The sequence below is a fragment of the Anabrus simplex genome, chromosome 1 (assembly GCF_040414725.1).
Source record: "Anabrus simplex isolate iqAnaSimp1 chromosome 1, ASM4041472v1, whole genome shotgun sequence".
Taxonomy (NCBI): domain Eukaryota; kingdom Metazoa; phylum Arthropoda; class Insecta; order Orthoptera; family Tettigoniidae; genus Anabrus; species Anabrus simplex.
The window spans coordinates 1,442,124,186-1,442,136,951 of record NC_090265.1 but is presented as its reverse complement, the minus strand read 5'-3'; the positions used below and the strand labels follow the sequence as shown (position 1 = coordinate 1,442,136,951).

General features: G+C 39.0%; 1 protein-coding gene across 4 annotated transcripts in view; it reads right to left on the bottom strand.

The window, feature by feature from the left end:
- The window catches only part of Cdc16 (cell division cycle protein 16), a 300,876-nt gene that overhangs the window by 171,693 nt on the left and 116,417 nt on the right, over positions 1-12,766 (bottom strand). For all 4 annotated transcript variants that reach the window (XM_067137914.2, XM_067137918.2, XM_067137916.2 and 1 more), the window contains exon 5: positions 7,565-7,799. In XM_067137914.2, coding sequence (XP_066994015.2) covers positions 7,565-7,799 — 235 coding nt within the window. The remainder of the gene's footprint in view (positions 1-7,564; positions 7,800-12,766) is intronic.

Sequence of the window (12,766 nt, the reverse complement as noted above, 5' to 3'; positions counted from 1 at the left end):
TTCTGGTAATATTAGACTGATTCTGTAATGTTTCCGGGTCATCATTAAGATGTCTTTATGGCTGTTTCTCATCAGATTTACAAGAGATCCTGTATGGTTTTAATACAATAATACCTCTTTGTGATTTTTAGGAAAGAAATATGTTGGTTTCCAGCTTTCTTTACCCAGGGGATTTTCAGCAAATAATTTGGATTCAATAAGTTGGACAGTTAGATTGAACATGACACCAGAGATGAAGCATGTTTGACAGCCACAAGGAATTGATTATATACTCTCACTCACTCACTTCGTAGGCTTCCAAGGAACGCAAAGTTCCCGTGCCGATCTCACAATCCTCGTCCAACCTTTTTGATCTTCAGCCCACTCTTCCCAGTTATCAATTTATAGGGTCTGACATACTTTACTCATCTTCTTCCAGGTGCTCTGTAATCCTGCATCATCAGTACATGTCCAGCCCAGCGCAGTCTGTTGAATACTATCACGCCCATTATAGTGTGTTGTTGGGAGAGGGTGTAAATCTCATAATTAAATCTTTTCTGCCAGCTTTGAGAGATAGGATCGAACCATGGGCCAAATATTTTTATATGAACTTTATTCTCAAAGACTTCCAACTGCTGCAGCTCTTTCTTTGTTGTACTCCATATCTCAGAACAATACAGAAGTACCGGTCAAATGATTGTATTGCAGATAATCATTTTTGCATTCCTTGTTAAAAACTTGGAGCATAATATAGGGCTCATAGAGTAAAATACCTTATTTGCATTCTTAATTCTAACTTGGTGTTCCTGTTGCCTTCGGTTTTGCTCATCAATTAATACACCAAGGAATTTAAACTCCTCTACTCTTTTAAATATATATTTCCCAATCTTCAAAGGCAATATGTTTACCTCCTCATGATTCGGTCTCTGTAAAACCATTTAATATGTCTTTTTATCATTTATCCATAAGCCAATTTTTGCTGCCATTTCCATTAGTTCCACAAGTAACTGCCTAATTTCTAATTCATTGCAGCCAATAAGAACATCATCCCCATATGCAAGGACTTTATGTTATCTCCCCAATATGATGCCAGCAGGTACAAGAGCTAATTTCCTGATAATCTTCTCCAGTGCAATGTTGAATAGAAGAGGAGATAGTGCATCCCCTTGCCTCAGACCAGTTTTATTCTGGAAGGAACTTGATTTTCTGCCCTTGAGCAAAACACAGCTAACATTACCATCCATACACAGTTTGCACATGTTAATTAATTTTATGGGAAAGCCAAACTCTATCATGATGTTCCACAGCCCTTCTCTATGGATTGAATCATATATGCCTCGAAGAAATCTATAAAGAGATAATGAACCAACTCCTTGTGTTTCCACAACTTATCATTAACAGTCTTATTTGCAAATATGTTGTCTGTAGTGGATCTGTTACTATGAAAACCGTTCTGATAAGTCCCCAATAACATTTTCAGCAAATGGTTTTAAACGCTGTAAAAGAAGAAAAGACAATTTTGTAGGCCGTGTTTACAAGAGATATGCCACGATAATTTTGAATTCTTCTTTATCCCCTCCTTTATGAATTGGTACAATAAGTGATTCCTGCCATTCTTTTGGAATAACTTCATCATGCCATATCCTTAGAATGATCTTATATATGTATGTATTTATGTAATCTTTTTCCACCGTATTTAATCCCTTAACTGGGTTTGACGCCTAAAGGCGTCAACAGCTGTCGCACAAGTATTGGGTTTGACGCCTTTAGGTGTTTTTGTAATTCTAAATGTGTTCTTACATAGGGTTAGCAGCCTAGAGGCGCCTGCCTATTCTTAATCACTTCTGCCATCTATCGTAATTTAAAACTAATTCCATTCATATTAGATGTGATTATTGCTGTCCTATTCAGTTTTATTCGGTCTCACGCCAGTCGGGTAGTTCGCGCCTAGGCGGCAATCCGACAGCTGTCTCGTGTTGCCTCGTGCGGTCTGCGCCAAATTCTTCGTAAAGAATTGATTTGTGTATATGTACATTGAAATCACTAAATTTGCAAGTTGTTGTTGTCGTCGTTGTTGTTACGATACAGTTGTTCTGCGAACTCCATTGTCCATTTCTGATAACATTTTGTAAATTGGTCTGTATATCGTAGTAAACTGTTTCGTGTGAAGTGAACATGACTTGGTTAAAAAAGACGTTGAATTATCTGAGAACCCACCAACCGGAAGTAGGAATCACTCAAGAAAACGTGTTGTGTGCCTGTCAAACAAGAGGCGATGGGAAACTGTCTACTGCTGTGAGGAATGTGACGTGGCACTTTGTGCTTGCCCATGCTTCCGTATTTACCACACTGTGCGCAATTTCCGAATGACCGATAAACCAGAAAGTATGTGAAAACTTGAAAAATGTCATCATAATAATGAAAGGAACACTTTTTATATTCACTTTTGTATGAACATACTGCGTATATATGTATATATTTACGGGTTTACAAGAAAAACGGCAATAACATAATGCTAACGGATTTCTACTATATCGCTAATAATTCAAGTAAATCAAGTAAAATATATTTTTCTGTTGAGTATTTACATCTGCCACACGCTACTGTACCCATTCCAAAAGTGCACGTTGAGCTGAATAATTACCCACTGGTTGGTTGACGTTATGAAAGTATTCCCCATTTAAGGGGTTATAAAGCTCAGCAGGAATCTTGTCACTACCTGAAGCTTTACTGTTTTTTAAACGTATAATACTTTGTAAAGCTCTTGATATGATGGCTCTGGTATTTGCTCTTCTGATGGGGAACTAGATGGTTTACCGATAAAGGTTTCTGGATCATCACCATTGAGCAAGGAATCGAAATATTGCCTACAATAATTTAATAATTGGTCCTGATCAGCAATTAAATTTCCAGACTTATCTCTCATGGTTTTGTATTGGTTGAAATCCTTTTTTAATTGTGTTGACAGTTCCATACATCTTGCGGATGTTCCTGTTTCTATAGTCATCTTGGATTGATTCTATTTTTGTCTCAGGTAGACATTTTTCCTTCTACGAATTCATTCACTAGATTCTTTCTGTTCTTCTCTGTATAATTTCTCAACATCTACATTCTTATTAGCCTGCAGCCACTTATTACACCATATTGTCACTTCATTAACTGCATACTGAAATGCCTCATCGAATCATTTCCTTTTCTTACTAACACCTTTTGGTGTCACTTTCATGGCTACTGTTGTCATGATTTGATTTGCTTTATTCCACATTTGTTCACAAACTTTGTCATTTGTTTCATCAATGTCTTCTGTAGGATCTTTTCCCAAAATATCAAATCTGTTTGCCATTTCCACATTATACTTTAATCTTTCATCCTCCTGCTTCAGTTTCTCAGTGTCAACTTTGCATCTTTCCTCAGTCTGTGACTTACAAGAGGTTTTCAATTTAATTTTAACGGAAGCAATTATCATATTGTGATCAGATCCTATCTCAGCTCCTCTGTAAGCTTTGATATCAGTTACGGAGCTTCGATGCCTGTTATCAATTAGTACATGATCTATCTGATTGGCAGTCTTACCGTTACACGAATACCATGTTTCCTTATGTATTGGTTTATGTAGGAAAGTGGTACTCCGCATATTCATGTTTGTGGATGTAGCGAAATTGATTAGTCTAATGGCATTATCATTGCTTTTGTCATGCAGACTTTTTCTTATTGTTGGCACAAAAATTTCTTCCTTTCCAACTTTTTGCATTGAAATTACCCAAAATCATTTTGACATCATGTTTGAGTAATTTATTTCACAGTTCTAACAAATCCTCATAAAAGGAGTCTTTAACGTGATCATCCTTGTCATTTGTGGGGGCATGGCAGTTCACCAGTGACATGTTGGACCATTTAGAATGAATCCTCAAATAGCATAGTCTTTCATTCACATGTTCAAAGGACAGCACTGACGATACTAGTGAATTTTGGACACAAAATGCAGTACCAAATTTGTGGGGTCCAGTTTCTTTACCACTCTTAAAAAGTGTATACTTCTCCATGTCCCGTATCTCTCATGATCTAGTCTTGTGAATTGCAGCAATTCCCACTCTATACTTCTCCAGCTGTTGACTGAGGATTTTGAAGGATCCAGGTTTATACAGGGTTCTTACATTCCAAGTTCCTACTCGTAAAGCTGATTTCCATTGCAGGGTCATCATATTTTGATATCCATTCTTATTCATCCGAGGCAAATGTGAGATACATATAAAATTAAAAGTTTAGTTTAACAGGTCCACCTTTTCAATACAAAATTTTTGTAATGCGGGTTACAAATGAAACATTTATTTGGAACTAGTTTTGACCTAAGGTCAAGGTCATCATCAGCCAAATACACAAATTGCACAACATATTAAATAGTCCATAAACAATGTACATATATCACAGAAACATTGTGATTTGATTCATAGCCAACGCAAACCGATGAGGCTCCTCACCTAGGTGTACTAGTCATGGGTGCCGGTATTCCCGTGGTGTTCCCCACATAGTGGGTACTAATCACAGGCAACGCAGACCCACGGTGTCGCTCATATAGTGGTACAACTCATAGGCAACGCCCAGACCCGCGGTGTTGCTCACATGGGTACAACGCACGGGTACTGGAAACCCACAGGAGATCCTACTCTTTGCTGCTACTAATCACAAACCCATTTTGTACCAAATATAGTGGTACTACACGCAAGTACAGGCATCCCATGGTGTTCCCCGCGTGATGGTATGAATCAAAAGTAGTTTCATGGTTCTAATCCAATCATCCTGTTGGCGCCCCTTTTAGTCGCCTCTCCCGACAGGCAGGGGATACCATGGGTGTATTATCTGCCTGCGTCCCCCACCCACAGGGGGTAAAGAGAGAGAAAAAAGAAGAAGAAAGATGGGATCCGTTACTTCGAAAAATGAAGTAACGGACGAAGAAAGGCAAGGGCCACGAAGGGCGTGAAAATGAAAGACTTCCTAGGTCTCGAATGCTCTAATACCATCGGGGTTGGAAAAGAACAAGAGGTGACCAAGGGAGGTCGGACAGGATAGACGAAAGTGAGGAGCCTGGCACAAGTAAGTGGAAGCAATGCCAAGACTCAGCTAAGGGCCCCGTGGTCTCCAATCCACACTCCCAAGTTGAGGGCCACTTGGGTCCCTGTTAGTCGCCTCTTACGACAGGCAGGGGATACCGCGAGTGTATTCTACATGTGCGTCCCCCACCCGCAGGGGGTAGTGTGTTTGTTCCGCGAGAGGTATTTTATTTCCCTCAAGTCCGCCGGCAAGCCGGTTAGGACCCCCCTATCCGCCACCTGGGACGCGCCACGTGGGAGTATCACCTCTCCGCCTGCTACACCAGCGTAGTAGCTTCGTGGGGTCCCAGTTTTAAGGCGCCAGGTACTCGCCCTTACCCCTTCTATTAGAATAGGATTTGCTGGTTATAATGTATAGCAGCCAAATATTTTTTGAGTTTTAGCAGCTACACTTACTCGACATCGGTGCACTCCCCAAGGTTCTCAACCAGCCGGTGATTGGGATAACCGTTCAGGTCTTAAATGGAGTGGTTTCCCGTTCCATTTCCCATCCTATGCCGTTGGCCATCTAGTGACTCTTCCGTCTTTAGGAGCAGTTTCTCACTCCAAGGGCATCTGCCCCCCTAAAAGGCCGTTGGCATTTGGTAGAAAGTGGTCTCCTTATACCGGGAGATACTCGGTCCCTGCATTCGCTAGCCGCCTGTGTATATATATACGTAACTGTTGCCCCCTCTCTACCACGGAGAGGTGAATGTCAGGATTTCACCGTCACTGAAACTGAGACCAAAAGGCATTTCGCAGTTTCTCTAGTTCTTTAGAAAGGAATTAATTATATGCTACCTTCATATATAACCTTTGTACATAATTATCAATAATAGGTGAAGCTGGCTTTCCTAGTGATAATCAATTTTGCAATGCTTGCAGCAATTTGTCTGATTAAAATGTTCCTGTAGTTTTCATAACAAGAACACCAACTCATTTTTATCCCTATAATAAACTTATAGTAACCAAAGGATGATAAAGCTATTGCTAATTCTATTGCATTTGGGGACAGATTATCAAGTTTAATTAATTTAAGGACAACACAAAACACACCTTCCTGCACTGGCATCTTCACATAGGTTTTTCCCTCTTCAGTCCCAATCCTTTTCTGAACATTTCCTCTCAGTCCCTAATATACTTGCTACTGCTTCCCAGCTTTACCAGGAAGGTGGATATAAATACTGAGGGAATCATCCGAACAGATCTTTAGTCTTGATAAATAAAAAAAAATATAAAAAAAGAACAAGCTAGACAAATACAGGGAAAGCGAAGAGACACAAAGACACAGTGATATGTCATTGTGCTCATCCTAACATTTTTAATTTGCTTTTCAAGTTCCTACATATCTATTAACAAATGACTTCAATCATCATTCACCTTCTGAGGGTGGAGGTGGAAGAATACATCCACGGTTTCCTCCGCATGTCCTATGAAGTGATTAAAAAGCGGACCCAATGGCTCTCAACTTAGAAGCATGTGTTAGCCACCATGGGGCCCCTGGTTGAGTCTGGTCTTGTTTTCACTCACTTGTACCGGGCTCCTCACTTCCATATTTCATATCCAACCTTGCTAGGTCAAATCTTGTTCTCTTCCAACCTCGATGGTAGTAAGTTTGTGAGACCTATGGTGTCTTTCATTTTCATGCGCTTTGTAACCCTTCTCTTTCTTTCGCTGATAACTTCATTTTTTGAATGTCTGACTTTTTAAATTTTTTCTCTGATTAGTGTCAAGGGAGGGTGGTTGCCCAGTGTACTTTCTCTTAAAACAATAATAACGACCGCCACCATTCATCATTTGTTTCTTCCTTTCTATTAGTTTTACTGAACTATTGGGCTGTTTCTTCCTTCTATGTTTGTCCAATCTTCTACCACAAGTATAAATTTTATCTTTTTGTCTCAGCTCTTTTCCTGTCTTCACCTGGCTTTCAATTTATCCTAAACTTCCCACATCAAAACTAAGAACCTGTTCAGATGGCCCCCTCAGAGAATGATCATGCCTGCCCTCCTGATGAAGCTGGAAAGGAGACAGACCTTGTAAGCAGCTTAGAAGAAATGAATCATCATTCACCCTCTGAGGATGGAGGCGGAAGAATACATCCACTTGGATTGAAGAAGAAATAGCTTATCTATATGAAGATGGCAATCATGAAGATGCAGAGATTGTGTTTGTCCTTTTGCATTTTCATGTTTTCTCTGGTTCTTCTTTCTGTTGCTCTCACTTCTCACAATTATGTGTTGTTATTGTGTTTATCCTATTTGTGGTCCTATTCCAATTCCCATCTTTCTAGACACGACTTCGCCAATCATTTTTTTCTCATTACTTCTATTATACTTACTTCACTGACCTCTACCTACTGGTTAATTTCTATTTATTCACTATTATTGCTCTAGAGATACCCCTAGTGTTAGAAAAAAAAAAAAAAAAAACACACACAAGTCAGCAATAGAGCAGTAATTACCAAATTAAAGAAAAGTAAACTCAGAACATTTACTCACTCCTCAGTGATATGGATGCATTCACGATAATTGCAGTTATAATAATGTTGCTCTGCTTTGGCTACTACAAGGTCCAAATTGCCAGCCAGATCTTCAAGTTGTATTGATGGAACATCCAATAACATTCCAGGTGCTTGATACTTTTTGAGTTTGCTCTCATACAGGAGCCTCATTACCATCTCTTCCTGAGCAGAGCACTGCTCTGAGAATGGCAGGGAATCCATTAACTCACGTTCTGTAGAAATAGATACTTAAGTAAAAACATCTGATAACAAGAAATAAAAGTGATACAAAATAATAGAAATGTGGCTCTTTGCTTTTGGCAGACTCTTTAGAAAAAATGAAATAATCTGCCATATTTTCAATTTATATAGAATAAAAAACCAAAACAAATCCCAACTTGTATGACAAATAAGCCTCTAAAAGACAGGTAAGAATTACCTTCCCGTCTGTCCCACAGTAAATGACCTAGACAAGATCTGCCAGGGTCAGCTGTGACAGTAGGTACAGACTAAACTTAGCTCTGTTAGACTTCAGTAGTGTGTCTGACACTGCCAGTCCCCAGATACTTCTGTACAAACTCTGAAATCTCAATTTTAATACAACTGCCACATTTCTTATGCTCTTATATCAATGGTCATTGGCAATGAGTGACATTAGGGGATATGTGCTCCAAATGGTGAAATAAGGTATATGTTGTCACACAGGGTTTGGTTTTGGGTCTACTATTACTTTTAGTCAGTATCAATGACATTGATAAAACATTAAGATTTATTAAGTACCACCTATATGCAGATGACTTACAGATATATCATCACTTTTGTCCATGACACATATATAGCCACTAACAAAATTGACTTTGATCTTCAACAAGAACATACTGAGGAAATGAATATCGCACCTGTGCTGACAAAGATAGGATGCTACAGACTTACTGTTCAACCAAATCATTTAAGAGGGGCTAACATCAACTGGCTATTCCCAACTCCAAAAAGAAGGGAAGTCCTGCTAAGTGTGTTCATTTACGCAAGAGCCATTTGATGAAATTCTTGATATACAGATTTAAAAGATTATCAAAATTAACAAAACCTACTCTGGATTTGAAAAAAATTGCAGCTTGATCAATGCAGTGCACGCTGTACAGATCCTAGTACAAAACTCTACAATAAGAACACGACGCTACATCTTATATTCCAGGATCTTGAGAAGACATTCAACTAAGTGTCGCATTACTTGCTTTTGCTAGCACTTTTGACAACAAGGGCTCCTTGGAGTACCTTGTTAGTCAGGTTTAGCTTCTTTATGCTGTCTTTGCTACTATGAGAGAGTTTGGTAACTTCTGCATGGCATTCGGCATTCATCATGGCTTGACCCTCAGCACTGGCAAATAACCCGGTCCTATCTTTATGCTAACGATGACAAACTGGCCAACAAAGCAAAATCCATGAATAGAATATAAACTGGTAGGATATGGTCTGCGATTCAACAAAATTAAAACTGAATAAAACCCAGGAGAAATTAGAACAATTCAAGTCAATTGCTAGGACCTATCACTAGAGAAAAAGTTACTATTGCTGTCAATCTTTATTCTAACATAACCAAGGATTTATATTTAAAACATGATGAATAACACAAATATGCACGAAAAAAAAAAAAAAAAAAAAGACACACATTTCTGTCCGAACAATCAACATGTTAAAAATTTAAAAAATGCAAAGATTGAAGAGGTGAACATGAGGTCTAATGCATCCTAGATAAAATGGCAAACAATTATAGGCTTTTGTATGTATGTGCCATCTCATCTGAGGATCTTCCTCTTTCTGATGACTATGATGATTATCGTTTAAATGGGCCCAACATGTAGGTCATCGGGCCCCCTACCTTTCCCCCTTCTCCTTGCTCTCACGTAGCAGGATGGCTGCCCAGTTGTACTCCTCTTAAAACAACAATCACCACCACTACCACCATCATCATCATAGATGTTTTCTGTCAGACATAAAAATACCATACCAAGTCCTAAATCCCAGCAGAAATTTTACTCTTCGATTACCACTATGAGTTACAATAGCTCAATCGGCTCTCATATTAGAATGGTTATATGCAAGAAATCTGTACCACTCACACGTTAAAAAACTCTTCTCGCACCACAAATTCTCTTAAAATTAACAATAGAAGAAGGGAAATTAAACGCATACTATTGTAATGATGTGCGGCCGTGTAAATTACTTCTTCCTAGTAACTTATGAAGTTCTTCTGAAATTTCACAGAATCTAGCAACACTAGTCTTTGTAGCTGATAGTCACATAGCTGCAAAGTGTTAATGCTTTGGGAATGTGCTGGTTGGTGTACATCTGTAGAAAATCACCGAAGTGCTGACTGTTAACTTTCTCAAGAGGTATATCAGTAGACACACTATAATTTAATACACGTCCTTGTTGAAATCAGAGGTTTCCTTGTAATAGCCGAAGATGAAATTTTCTCAAAAGGAACTGTTGGCAGTTCTGCAACATAGCATTTCAAGTCAAATTTTTGTGTTTTGCCATTTATCTCCGCATTTTACTTGCGCAAGAATTCTCGCAACTTAGCACTTGAACATTTAGTTTTAGACATGAACTGAGAGTAGACTTACTGTTGTAGGCATTACACAATACACCTCCAAAGTCACTGTTGTATTTTTCCTTTACACATCCTCCTTTACTTTGTGTTAGTCAGGAGCAGTTGACCTACAGTGATTAGCAATAGTGGCAACACCCATCCTACTTTTTTCATTTTCTGTCATCTGTTTCTAGGTGCTTATCTCGTATCTTCTTTTTATTTTTCTTTGCCTTTTCCCGTTCTTGTGGGGTCAACGTTTCTGACAAGCAGTTTCCATTTCCTTTGGTCCCAAATGGCATTTTCTCTTAACTTCTTTCCCCGAGATCCTCCCGCACACAATCCATCCATTTTCTGGGTCTACCTTTCTCCCTCCTACCTGCCACATCCATTGTCAAGCATTCTCCTTCCCACATAATTTTCATCCCTATACTTAATGTGGCCATACCAGAGCAATAGTCTTTCTTGGACCTTTCTAGATATTCAGTCATTTTAATGCTGCCTCGTATAAAGGTGTTCTTTATGTGGTCTTTCATTGTAATCCCACATATCCATCTCAACATCTTCATTTCAGATACTTCCAGACGCTTACATTGTGACTGCACTGTTGGCCATCTCATCATCTCTGCACAACCTAAATACCATATTTCTTCACAGAACAAGATTAGCTAAGAAGGTATTTTAAGAACACAAAGATTTAAGAAGTTTCAGAAATCTTGTTTATTAAAACTTTCATTTGAAGGAAAATTCTGGGAAGCTTCAAACAACAATTGAGGGATGTGCGATACCTGTTAAACAAGTGCTTTAGAAATGAATAAGATATCACTAAAACATGACCTAAGTTTTATAAAACTGCAGAAATATGACCAAAGCCTTAAAAAAGGTCAAGATATGCTAATATATGCTTGTTTTAAGTTTTTAAATGGAACTCAGAAGAAATAAAAAATATGACATATCATAAACTCTTGGACCCCACTACCAATCATTATAGAGACACTCAACAGTGAACACATCCCTCCACATAGGACTGGTACCTAGAAAGGCATCCAGCCATAAAACTAGGCTTAATCTACACACACTGCAGAGCCAAAGTGATTGGGAAAAGGTCTACATTAAGGAGGAGGGGGAAGAGGAGACAGCAGCAATAACATATACAGTGCTGGATGAATATAGGAAGAAATTTTCTTGTTGTGTAGACTGTAGTCTAATTGTGTTCTAAGTTCTTAACATTTCATCACAGACTATTAGATACTAATCAAAGTAGTAATAATAATGTTATTGGCTTTACATCCCACTAGGTACTTTAGAGGTTTTCGGAGATTCCGAGGTGCCATAATTTAGTCCTGCAGTTCTTTTATGTGTCAGTAAATCTACCAACACGAGGTTATATGAGCACCTTCAAATACCACTGGACTGGGCCAGGATCGAACCTGCCAAATTAGGGTCAGAAGGCCAGCGCTACAACTGCCTGAGCCACTCAAGCCGGCAATCAAAGTAGTGCTTCCAACGTCCTTAGAGAGTTGTGGGCAGCATAAGAGAAGATATAAGCAGGCTACCACCTATATAAATAAAGTTGTAAGTGGTAAGATGTCTATAATTTTGTTTATTTTGTCATATTTTGATATACCAGTATTTATCTGTTTTAGGTCAACTCAAGACTATCGGTGGTTTTTAGTTTTTGTGCCTTTATGTTTGTTTGTTCCACCATCATGGGGAAATGGCTTGACAGATCTCGCCCAAACTTCATATTTATAGTCTATTCATTCAGGAGCAGGTTCTGATATGCATATTATTCAAAAATCACAGAACGAAGGAGAAAATTACTATTTTCTATGGGTTTCATGCTCTGTGTCGACTGACCAACACCCTCGCAGAGAGACCGAGAATCTACCGGTTGCCACGGCAACATCCTCAGTCTGCTTGCCAGCAGGAATTTTAAGTAACACCATTTTCATCAACATTCCTGTAAACTCATGGTTGTTCGTTGCGTAGAAGGCAAGAGAAGCGTCAAGCTGCCATTCTGCAGAATACTTGCTGAATACCGTCGGAAGTTACAATCTTCTTCGGATAGTGCTTATTTATTTATTTATTTATTTATCGTATGATGTGCACAGATAGATTATATAAATAAGTATACAATATATACACAATATATACAAGCAGAAGCCTATAGTTCCAAATCAAGTCCATTGATCCATTTTAAGGCCTCATCAGTTGCGTTGTGTATGTCCTCCAAAGGACCTTGAATTGCTCTCTGTGGACACTCGGCAATTATGTGGTGGATGGTCTGCGAGGTAGCTCCACAATCACACCCAGAAGACTTCTGCCAGCCCCATTTATAAAGAGTATAGCCGCATCTTCCTTGATTGACTATCCTGTTTAGAGTCCTCCATTGACGTCTGGGTAGATGGAATCCGGGAGGTTGAACATGAGGTAGAGTCACAAGATGTTGATTAGGAACAGAAGACTGCTGCCATTGGTGTAACCAGGCATTCGTGATGGAGAACCCAGATTCTTCCAGTGTAAGTGCAGTGCGCCAGGATGGAGATCTAGACTTAAGTCGTGGAGGGGCAGTTTGAGTAATATCCTGGTGAACGGGGAGGTTGGAGT